The sequence below is a fragment of the Conger conger genome, chromosome 1 (assembly GCF_963514075.1).
Source record: "Conger conger chromosome 1, fConCon1.1, whole genome shotgun sequence".
Taxonomy (NCBI): domain Eukaryota; kingdom Metazoa; phylum Chordata; class Actinopteri; order Anguilliformes; family Congridae; genus Conger; species Conger conger.
In genome coordinates, this window is record NC_083760.1 from 43846183 (window position 1) to 43858407 (window position 12225).

Genomic DNA, 12225 nt, shown 5'->3' on the forward strand with positions numbered 1-12225 from the left:
GCTAAAAAAGCCTACCCTGGATCCCTCCATCATCCAGAACTACCGCCCGGTATCTCTTCTTCCTTTCCTTTCTAAAACTATAGAACGAGCCGCTTCTACTCAACTTTCTTCCTTCTTTTCTAACAACAACCTGCTAGACCCCCATCAGTCTGGCTTCAGATCGGGCCACTCGACAGAGACTGCGCTCCTCTCCGTCAGTGAGTCACTTCATGCCGCACGAGCAGCCTCCCTCTCCTCTATCCTCATTCTTCTAGATCTCTCTGCTGCCTTCGACACTGTGGATCACTCCATCCTCCTGTCTGCCCTGTCAGCAACGGGCATCTGTGGCACAGGCCTGGACTGGATTGAGTCCTACCTCTCTGGTCGCTCCTTCCAGGTTGCCTGGGCTGGTTCGGTATCGACACCTCGGCCCCTCGCCACAGGGGTTCCCCAGGGCTCAGTCCTTGGCCCACTTCTTTTTTCTCTCTACACTCGCTCCCTTGGCCCTGTGATCACTGCACATGGGCTATCCTACCACTGCTATGCGGACGATACCCAACTCTTCGTCTCGTTCCCGCCGTCTGATACGCAGGTTTCAGCCCGTATCTCTGCTTGCCTGAGGGACATCCAGAGCTGGATGGACAACCACCATCTAAAGCTCAACCCAGGTAAAACTGAAATGATATTCATCCCTGCTAATACCTCTCCCCATCTGGATCGCTCCATTTCTCTCGGGGATACCACACTCACGCCGTCACCCAGTGCAAGGAACCTCGGCGTGGTGATGGACAGCAGACTGTCCCTTTCCGAGAACATTGCGGTGGTGACCCGGTCTTGCAGGTTCTTCCTCTACAACATACGGAGAATCCGCCCCTTTCTCACCCCCTACTCGACCCAGCTCCTGGTCCAAGCGATGGTTCTGTCCCGCCTGGACTACTGCAATTCCCTCTTGGCTGGCCTCCCAGCGTCCGCCATCAGACCCCTCCAACTCATCCAGAATGCAGCAGCTCGTCTGGTCTTCAACCTTCCCAAATACTCACACGTCACCCCCCTGCTTACTTCCCTCCACTGGCTGCCTGTCATGGCTCGCATCAAATTCAAAACATTGGTGCTAGCCTTCCAAGCAGTTAAAGGGTCTTCCCCAGCTTATCTGCAAAAAATCATCAGACCCTACACCCCTGCCAGACCTCTTCGTTCAGCCTCCACAGGCCGCTTGGCACCTCCCCCTCTCAGAACCTCCACCTCACGCTCACGACTACTGTCTGTTCTGGCTCCACGGTGGTGGAACGAACTCCCCGTTGAGGTCAGAACTATAGAATCTCTCCCCACCTTCAAGCGCAAGCTGAAGACACACCTCTTCAAGCAGCACCTCTCCCCATCCCTCCCTACCTCCCTGTGAACCTTAATTGTTGTCTCTGTGACTTGCTTTGTGTATCGGTATTTTTAGTTGGCTAGGTAAGCAGTGTTTGGATAGTTAACTTTGGTGACTTTTGCTCTGTTTGTTTGTTTGTTCAAAAAAAAAAAAAAAATGGCCCTTGTCCTTATCTTTGTTGTACAGGTAGCAGTTGAAATTGTACTTACCTCTAGGGTCTTTCAGCGAACTTATCCCTGGTTATGGGTATGCACTTTGTTGTACGTCGCTCTGGATAAGAGCGTCTGCCAAATGCCAATAATGTAATGTAATGTAATGGTTCCAGACTAACTTTTCCACTGGTAGCACTGGTGCTACCAACTTTCTCAGTTGGTCGCACCAGCATATGATTTGGTCGCACCTTTTTTCTTTGTACAGCATGGTATTAATCAATGACCTTGATGAATAGTTGCATACCCTAGTTTTGCATTGATGTAAAGATTGACAGTGACTCCAGACTTGTTATTTGCAAAATATTTTAATCTGAACATAACTGAACATAACAAAACATAACAAACATAAAAGCAAAGCATAACAGCTTTGCTTAGCATAACAGTAGGGAGGGCAAAGTGGAGCTGGGTCAATGACATGACGTGAAAATTTCTGCGTCCGAGTGCATTATTTCCTTGTAAAATAATTAGATAAATTCATGACATATATCACGTCCTTCTATAAAACATATTTAGTCTGAATACATATTGAGTACATTCAAATAATTTTATTATTTTTATTATTTATTATAAAATAACTTTATTTATTATTATTTTTTTCATGTTTTGCCATCTCAAACAATCTCAAAGTTTTACTTAAAATAAATAGTGGGAAAATATATTGACAAATATTTGGTTGCGCCACCTTACATTTTTTGGACGGTGAAGTTAAAAATACAGTTAAAAAAATTATTTAAACATTTTGAAATGTTACACAACAAGTGAGACTTGTTTAGACACATTGTTCCAGATTCAAAAATATGCATTACATCCATTTTGAACAAACTTTAAAAAAAAAAAAAAAACTTTTTAGAAGCTTTATTCGTCATTGACCCAGCTTTAGAATGTAGACCGCTGTGTGTGCACGTGAGCTCGCCAATAGATTTCTCACACAAAACGTAATTTGTCCACTTTTTTACTTCACAGTAGAGGTGATCAAACTTACAATAACTAAGTGCTAGTGTGTTCTAAGCCTTTACTGGTCCCTGTACGATGTTAGCATGATGTAGCTAGCATACGCGAATAGCACAAAGCCACAATTAGCTTTTTAACGGCACTTGGTCATTCGAACGATATAAATAAAAGCATTCGATTAAGTTCGACGGCACCGGAATTTTCTGTCGTACCGTCCATAAATGGCAAAAGTCCCACCATAGGATTTATTTAAATCTTTAAAAGTTATACATTTTCTGAATCGTCATTAATTCATCTTGTTTCTATCAGTGATTCGGCGTGATCGGACAGTTCTGTAGCTATGTAAATGACGTAAGAAGGATACAGCACTGTTATTTGCTACCTAAACTTTGACGTACGCTCGAGAGCGTTAACATGATTGAAGTCTGACATGTCTATTGTCAAAATCCATTGAAACTATGAAAAAGTAACCAGGGACTTTGGACTTATAAGGCCGGACATACCGAGTACCCAGCTAAAATATTGACCTGGCTACAGTCACACTTTTGACAGTTCAAACTGCCACCAACTGCCATGTATGAGCGCGTGAAGTAAACCAGCAAAAGCTATTGTTGCATCACGATTTTCGAGCTCCATATACGTAAAGAATGGAATGGTTTTTCGGTGCCGTCGGGGTCCAGCATTTAACATTGATGGAATGCTGGTAAAATGAGCGCTTAAAAGCCACAAAAACAGTCATTTTGTCACATTAAAATTCAACCTAAGCAGAATTATTGTCCAGCACACGTTAATTTAAGGTTAAACTGAGATAATAATCATAATATTCATGTTGATTTCCGGAAATAATTTTTTCGGTTGTCCTCCCTATAAACGGCATAACTTATTAGCTGCAGCATTCATACGTGAACTGCCAAACATTGAATGTTTTGGACCCACAAGATTAATGAACAGTTTTTATCCCAAGGCCATCACCACACTGAACTCTGAATTTTGTGGTATTCCAATGTCAATAAAGGAAATCTGAATCTAAATTCACCAAAACACCGGTGATCATCATGCACTCGCACTAATGCGACCACGTGAAATTGTAGCTCGCACACTCTCAAAAAATGGTCGCATATGCGACCATTTTGGTCGCAGTCTAGAACCCTGTACATGCTAGATGAACGTAATATTTCCATTGGATTGATTGGAAATGGTAACATTTGTAAAACGTTGTCCCATCCCCAGGGAACAAAAGATTATACACTCTAAATTACTGCAAAACATAGAACAGTCAATTATTACATATGTAGGTATCTGCACAATGTGTTTGCATTATTTTTCAATGTGGTATCAATGTGGTATCAGTGTTTCTTCTTAAAGCATCATAAGGGCCCATTCTCTCTGCTTATAATGGACAAAAGCAGGTTTTGGATAGGTTTTGGGATCACTAGAAATTAGACCCTATACTGATGAAAGGACAAATTCCCACTTTTAAAAGCACATTAGTCAAAACAGTTGATTTGTAGTTAAAGTTTACATTTATTTTAATTATTTACAATGATGTACGATTTAGTCATTTTGTAAGACTCAAAGTAAAACACAAAAAATGGGTGAGGGTTGCCAGATTGGTAATCTGCACAAAGGGGTTAAACGTAATCACTGTACCACAATTAGCGGCAATAATTGCAGCTAACACTTCCTTTAGTTTGATATAAGATCGCTGTGAATTTTAGCCCAGAACAGATTTAATTAAGACGAAATGAGTATTTCATGCTAGAAAAACAATTTGTCCTGCCACATATAAAATACAGTGGTGTGAAAAAGTGTTTGCCCCCTTCCTGATTTCTTTTTTTTTTTTTTTTGCATGTTTGTCACACTTAAATGTTTCAGATCATCAAACAAATTTAAATATTAGTCAGACAACACAAGTAAACACAAAATGCAGTTTTTAAATGAAGGTTTTTATTAAGGGAGAAAAAAAATCCAAACCTACATGGCCCTGTGTGAAAAAGTGATTGCCCCCCCCCTGTTAAAACATAACTTAACTGTGGTTTATCAAACCTGAGTTCAATTTCTCTAGCCACACCCAGGCCTGATTACTGCCATACATGTTCTCAATCAAGAAATCACTTAAATAGGACCTGCCTGACAAAGTGAAGTTGACCAAATGATCCTCAAAAGTTAGACATCATGCCGAGATCTAAAGAAATTTAGGAACAAATGAGAAAGTAATTGAGATCTATCAGTCTGGAAAAGGTTATAAAGCCATTTCTAAAGCTTTGGGACTCCAGCAAGCCACAGTGAGAGCCATTATCCACAAATGGCGAAAACATGGAACAGTGGTGAACCTTCCCAGGAGTGGCCGGCCGACCAAAATTACCCCAAGAGCGCAGCGACAACTCATCCAAGAGGTCACAAAAGACCCCACAACAACATCCAAAGAACTGCAGGCCTCACTTGCCTCAGTTAAGGTCAGTGTTCATGACTCCACCATAAGAAAGAGACTGGGCAAAAATGGCCTGCATGGCAGAGTTCCAAGACGAAAACCACTGCTGAGCAAAAAGAATATTAAGGCTCGTCTCAATTTTGCCAGAAAACATCTTGATGATCCCCAAGACTTTCAGGAAAATACTCTGGTCTGATGAGACAAAAGTTGAACTTTTTGGAAGGTGTGTGTCCCATTACATCTGGCGTAAAAGTAACACCGCATTTCAGAAAAAGAACATCATACCAACAGTAAAATATGGTGGTGGTAGTGTGATGGTCTGGGGCTGTTTTGCTGCTTCAGGACCTGGAAGATAAATGGAACCATGAATTCTGCTGTCTACCAAAAAATCCTGAAGGAGAATGTCCGGCCATCTGTTCGTGACCTCAAGCTGAAACGAATTTGGGTTCTGCAGCAGGACAATGATCCAAAACACACCAGCAAGTCCACCTCTGAATGGCTGAAGAAAAACAAAATGAAGACTTTGGAGTGGGCTAGTCAAAGTCCTGACCTGAATCCTATTGAGATGCTGTGGCATGACCTTAAAAAGGCGGTTCATGCTCAAACCCTCCAATGTGGCTGAATTACAACAATTCTGCAAAGATGAGTGGGCCAAAATTCCTCCACAGCGCTGTAAGAGACTCATTGCAAGTTATCGCAAACGCTTGATTGCAGTTGTTGCTGCTACGGGTGGCCCAACCAGTTATTGGGGTTAGGGGGGCAATCACTTTTTCACACAGGGCCATGTAGGTTTGGATTTTTTTTTTTTTTTTTCCTCCCCCTCCTCTCTTCCTCCCTTAATAATAAAAACCTTCATTTAAAAACTGCCTTTTGTGTTTACACAAGCAAAAAAAAATTAAGAAATCAGGAAGGGGGCAAACACTTTTTCACCCCACTGTATATACAAATGGTTACATTAAGGGAATAATGGTTATTCAAAAAAAATTTGAGGACTATTGACATGGCAATTTAAGTTAGTTTTTTTTCCACTGGCTTGAATGTAGAACTGCAGGGTCCGGCTTTGGTCCGGCTTTGGTGATTGGTAAAGTTCTCATCTTTTCTTTCACAGCCCAGGATTCCTGCGCTTCGTGCGGGTCCTCTGCAGCATGTCTTCAGACGAGAGAAAAGCATTCCTCCAGTTCACCACAGGCTGCTCCACCCTGCCCCCTGGTGGCCTTGCCAACCTCCACCCTCGTCTCACTATTGTGCGCAAGGTAAGGCCCTGGCCTCTGAGATATTTGAGATACGATTTTGCCAAAAATAAGAATCATGATTGTTTTCATGTGGACAATTAATTTTTCAAAACTGTTAGCAAGCCTGCTGTTACAATATTATCAGGGATGTGGGGAGCCACTGCCAACTCGAGCCTGGTCAGCTGAACGACAGTAGAGCAACTAATCTATCTTGATTTAGTGTTGCCAACCATCCAGTGCAATATGGAATCATCCCATCATTGGAAATTTAGACACATTCTGTAGCCTATTTAACTCATATAGTTGGTCGATTCCATAGTCTATGTTTGAGAATGATTGGCTAGGTTTAATTTCATAGTTTAATCTCAATGTTAGCCGGTCTAGGTAACGTGTGACTCCGAACCAGAATACACATTTCAAAGGATCAGCATACTCATCATGCTCAGCAAGACCACCCCAGTTAAGACCAAGTGAGCACCTCTGAGTCATCTGTGCACTCATAGCATTTTTGTGATTGGCTACAACGCTAATTTGCTGAATAGGCTACCGCAGTTCTGTAACTCGCAAAGCTTGATTTTGCATCACAGGAATAATGAAATTAAATGCTATTCTCACAAGATTTGGGACCTTTTGCGGTCCCAAATCGCAATTCTGATTAATATACAATTGTGCAGCCATATTATCAGGCTATATATTTACAATCTCCTATTTTCAATAGATCATGCTTGAAAAGGAATACAAGACTCAGGGCTAACCATTCGGTTGAGTTAACAATCAGGTTATTATTAATTAACCGTTATTAAATCTACTATGGATCGGTCAGTTCATTCATTTGCTCGTCCCACTGTAATATTCTGTGTCAGGCACAAGGGGGCATGAAGCCATTATAACTTGCCTCGATTTGACCTGCCACTTGTTTGGTTTGATGCCAGCACCCAGGAAATGTTTTCAGTTGTGTTTACGTAAGTTAGCAAAATATTTTTTATTGTGACCCTTTGGTTTAACCTAACCAAATTAAACATCCTGATACACAAGTAAATATCACAGAAAGACAACAATTAAGGTTTACAGGGAGGTAGGGAGGGACAGGGAGTGGTGCAACTTGAAGAGGTGCGTCTTCAGTTTGCGCTTGAAGATGGAAAGAGATTCTACTGTTCTGACCTACACGGGGAGTTTGATCCACCACCGTGGAGCCCGAACAGACAGTAGTCGTGAGCGGGAGGTGGAAGTTCGGAGAGGGGGAGGCGCCAAGCGGCCTGTGGAGGCCCAACGGAGAGGTCTGGCAGGGGTGTAGGGTCTGATGATTTTTTGGAGGTAAGCTGGGGAAGACCCCTTAACTGCTTGGAAGGCTAGCACCAATGTTTTGAATTTGATGCGAGCCATGACAGGCAGCCAGCATGCAAGTGTATGGGAAGGTTGAAGACCAGACGAGCTGCTGCATTCTGGATAAGTTGGAGGGGTCTGATGGCAGATGCTAGGAGGCCAGCCAGGAAAGAGTTGCAGTAGTCCAGGCAGGACAAAACCATCGCTTGGACCAGGAGCTGGGTCGAGTAGGGGGTGAGAGGGCGGATTCTCCGTACGTTGTATAGGAAGAACCTGGTCACCACCGCAATGTTCTCATAGAGGGACAGTCTGCTGTCCATCACCACGCCAAGGTTCCTTGCACTGGGTGATGGCGTCAGTATGGTGTATCCCCTAGGGAAATGGAGAGATCCAGATGGGGAGAGGTATTAGCAGGGATGAATATCATTTCAGTCTTACCTGGGTTGAGCTTTAGATGGTGGTTGTCCATCCAGCTCTGGATGTCACTCAGGCAAGCAGAGATACGGGCGGAAACCTGTGTATCAGATGGTGGGAATGAGATGAAGAGTTTGGTATCGTCCGCATAGCAGTGGTAGGATAGACTATGTGCAGTGATAACAGGGCCAAGGGAACGAGTGTAAAGAGAGAAAAGAAGCGGGCCTAGGACTGAGCCCTGGAACCTGGAAGGAGCGACCAGAGAGGTATGACTCAATCCTGTTCAGGGCTGTGCCACAGATCCCTGTTGCTGACAGGAGGATAGAGTGATCCACAGTGTCGAACGCAGCAGAGAGATCTAGAAGAATGAGGACAGAGGAGAGGGAGGCTGCTTGGGCAGCATGGAGTGATTAACTGACGGAGAGGAGTCGAGTGGCCAGATCTGAAGCCAGACTGATGGGGGTCTAGCAGGTTGTCCGCATTCAATTTTGCCGGCAAGCATGTTTATGTTGTGTATGGCCAAAACTTTCCATTTTGGTCTCATTTGACCATAGCACTCTCTTCCAGTCATAATTCCAAAGAGGTTTGGCAAACTCAAGATGCTTGGTTTTGTTTATTGTGTTCAGTAAGGGCTGTCTTCGTGCCACCATTCCAAAGAGGTTTAGTGACCCATTACATTACATTACATTATTGGCATTTGGCAGACACTCTTATCCAGAGCGACATACCCATAACCAGGGCTAAGTGCACTGAAAGACCCTAGAGGGAAGTACAACTTCAATTGCTACCCGTACAACGAAGATAAGGCCTATTTTTTTTTTTAATTATTATTATTATTTTTTTAAACAACAAATAAACAAACAACAAAGCAAAAGTGACCAAACTTAACTATCCAAATACTGCTTACCTAGCCAACTAAAAATACCGAACCACTACGTAAATCACAAAGACAACAATTAAGGATCACAGGGAGGTAGGGAGGGATGGGGAGAGGTGCTCCTTGAAGAGGTGCGCCTTCAGTTTGCGCTTGAAGGTGGGGAGAGACTGTACAGTTCTGACCTCAACGGGGAGTTCGTTCCACCACCGTGGAGCCAGAACAGACCGTAGTTGTGAGCGTGAGGTGGAGGTTCGGAGAGGGGGAGGTGCCAAGCGGCCTGTGGAGGCTGAACGAAGAGGTCTGGCAGGGGTGTAGGGTCTGATGATTTTTTGTAGGTAAGCTGGGGAAGACCCCTTAACTGCTTGGAAGGCTAGCACCAATGTTTTGAATTTGATGCCAGCCATGACAGGCAGCCAGTGGAGGGAAGTAAGCAGGGGGGTGACGTGAGTATTTCGGAAGGTTGAAGACCAGACGAGCTGCTGCATTCTGGATAAGTTGGAGGGGTCTGATGGCGGACGCTGGGAGGCCAGCCAAGAGGGAATTGCAGTAGTCCAGGCGGGACAGAACCATCGCTTGGACCAGGAGCTGGGTCGAGTAGGGGGTGAGAAAGGGGCGGATTCTCCGTATGTTGTATAGGAAGAACCTGCATGACCGGGTCACCGCCGCAATGTTCTCGGAAAGGGACAGTCTGCTGTCCATCACCACGCCGAGGTTCCTTGCACTGGGTGATGGTGTGAGTGTGGTATCCCAGAGGGAAATGGAGAGATCCAGGTGGGGAGAGGTATTAGCAGGGATGGTATTAGACCCCAACTACAATTATCTTAAATTCCTAAACTGCAATCCTTGGGCTTACTTATGGCCTCCCTCATCTCCCTTACTATCCAAGGGGATAATAGGCAATTGTGTGTTCTTCCTGGGAAGTTTGCAACCAACCTTTTACCCTTACAGTGCTAATTGGTAAGTTTAACCATTTATGCTATTTTTGTACCCTTTGCGATGACCGTCTGTCTTCTGAAATGACCGTTCTTTGGCTGATGGTTGAAAATTGGATTTTGCATGCTTGTTACCATTTTTATACTTTAATGAAACAGGAACTGATGGAATAGTTCCTTTAGACCAAGTAACTAAATTAAGTAAAATTGTATTGCCAATTTCACTTCGTTTCATTTTATTTTGTGGAAAAAATGAGATTATTGAATAAAAAAAATTTAAACGAGTAAATGTATTGAAATAAAATAGTTTTTCCATATGAACATAAACAGGGATAATGATCTATATTTTTATATATTATGAAGGGTGCCAATAATTATGGAGCCCACTATTTGGTAAAATATTTTATTATATAGTTTATATAGGCCTAGACTTGAGTATTGGCATTGTTGCCATGGGAAACGCATCGAGTTGTTGCTGATTTATTTCCGTGACAGTGCGCTGTGATCATTATGCACTTGTGTCTGGGCTAGCTGGGTGAATTTTATGGTAGGCGAGTGCTTTCACTTTTGTTTGTGTCTTTCCAAGAATGGAAAGCAATTTTGTTTTGTTCTTTGTCTATATTTAGTATGTGTTGTTGGCATGCTGCTGTTTTCCTTAATTTAACGTGGTTGTGGTTAATAGGCTATGATATACTGAAATACAAATTCTGTTCATGTGCATTGCAGTAATGTGAATGCCTGTAGAAAGACAGTTGGGATACAACTATCAATTATAATTGGGCCTAATTTAGCCCATCAAACACAAGCTGAACGGATCCGTGAACGCATTTACACAAACCATGCTTGATTTATCAAGGTTTAGTATGTTCGTAGGATCCAAACTGATTTCATCAGCAGTCTAACCTGTTTGTATAGTGTGCATAAATGAAGAAAACATGGTTGTAAAGATTGTGTTTGTGCTTTTATTCATTCTTTGATTTTAATTAGCAGTATTATTTGAATAAGACTTTTGAAAGTCCTTTTTTTTTTTTTTTTTTTTTTTTCTAATCTTGCTGTGATACCAGGATGGTGAAAACAACTCTTTCTCTTCAACCCTGATAAGACTTACTTAGGGTCCTGGCCTGATTACGCAAGTGACAAATCAATGAACTGGCCTGAACTTATCTCATAGTAGCACCGGGCACTCTAACCAAAGATTTCTGACCAAAAGTTTGATGCTGTAATGTAATCATCAAAATTAACCGGTATAGATAATATAGCCAAATTTATACCGTGGCACATATATCCCATATATTGCCCATCCCTCGTCCTGGATGGTATTTCAGTGTGATGTGCCTTTTTTCTGAAGTTATGTCCAGCTGTGTTAAAGTTGCTGTTATGTCATTGTTAGTTTGAGTAACAAGTACAGGTGTGCCTGTTGTGTATAAAAAATTACCCTCTATGATTTAGAGAACAGCACACCTTTAAACAACCTGGTTCCTGTGTGAGCCTCAGGCTGTCTCATCCCCATGTGCCCCAGGTGGACGCCACAGATGCCAGCTACCCCTCAGTGAACACCTGCGTGCACTACCTGAAGCTGCCCGAATACTCATCTGAGGAGATTATGAGAGAACGCCTACTGGCTGCCACTATGGAAAAGGGTTTCCATCTGAACTGAGTGCTCCTTGGCAACCCACCCTGCCCAAACGCCTCCTACCCCCACCTACAACTGACCGGTGAAGGCTACTGGTGAAGCCTGTTGTGTTTTTGTTGCAAATAAAATAAAACTAAAAAAACAAGCTGTGCTCTCTGAGACCCCCCTCCCTTTTTCCCCAAAGCTTTAGAAAATAGGTCCCATGGTAACTCTACTAGCTACTGAAGAAGATGCAGGGCATCCTGTCCCCTCCCCCATGGCACAACAAAAGAGACTGGAACCCTGGGCAGTCCCCCAGAGTCAACTCCCTTATCTCCCTTAACTCTGAGCGTCCCCACTTTCTGTTTGACAACCCCCGTCCACTCCGGCACACCTCAGTCCTGGGAGAAGAGGGGTTTGGGCAGGGGCACCTGCATCTGTAGGGCTTTGACTAGAGTATTTGGGCATTTGCTCAACAGGTTTTAAGTTTTATCAGTGCCTGCACCGTTTGAGTATTAGAAGATTTTTTTTCCTCTTTCGTTTTCCTTTTTATCTTACCAGCATACAATCATGCATATGGCTTTTTTTTCTTTTCTTTTTTCATTTATTCCATTTGGCTTTCGTTACTGTGTGAGTATGCCCTGCTACAAGGATCAAAGTCCCTGAGTGCATTTGTGTAATTTTACAATAAAGCTATAGATACAAAAACACTGGGTTAGGTGCAAGGCACATTTAAAGAAATAAAAGCAAGCTAAGCTTTCCCTTGTATTTTCTTTGTATATTATATACATTTATTTAACTTGTTGCGGTTTGAAGTAAACAAAATATTTTCAAATGTGTATGCTCCAAAAAATAATCATTAAAATGTTTGCAAAGTATGAATGCAGGTG

The 12225-nt window shown here is 42.9% G+C and overlaps 1 protein-coding gene across 5 annotated transcripts in view; it reads left to right on the plus strand.

Moving 5' to 3' along the window:
* Window positions 1-12217, plus strand: part of hectd1 (HECT domain containing 1) — a 113049-nt gene extending 100832 nt beyond the window's left edge. For all 5 annotated transcript variants that reach the window (XM_061232673.1, XM_061232701.1, XM_061232709.1 and 2 more), the window contains 2 exons: window positions 6054-6198; window positions 11243-12217. In XM_061232673.1, coding sequence (XP_061088657.1) covers window positions 6054-6198; window positions 11243-11380 — 283 coding nt within the window. In that variant the 3' untranslated portion in view covers window positions 11381-12217. The remainder of the gene's footprint in view (window positions 1-6053; window positions 6199-11242) is intronic.
* The last annotated feature ends 8 nt before the right edge of the window (window positions 12218-12225 follow it).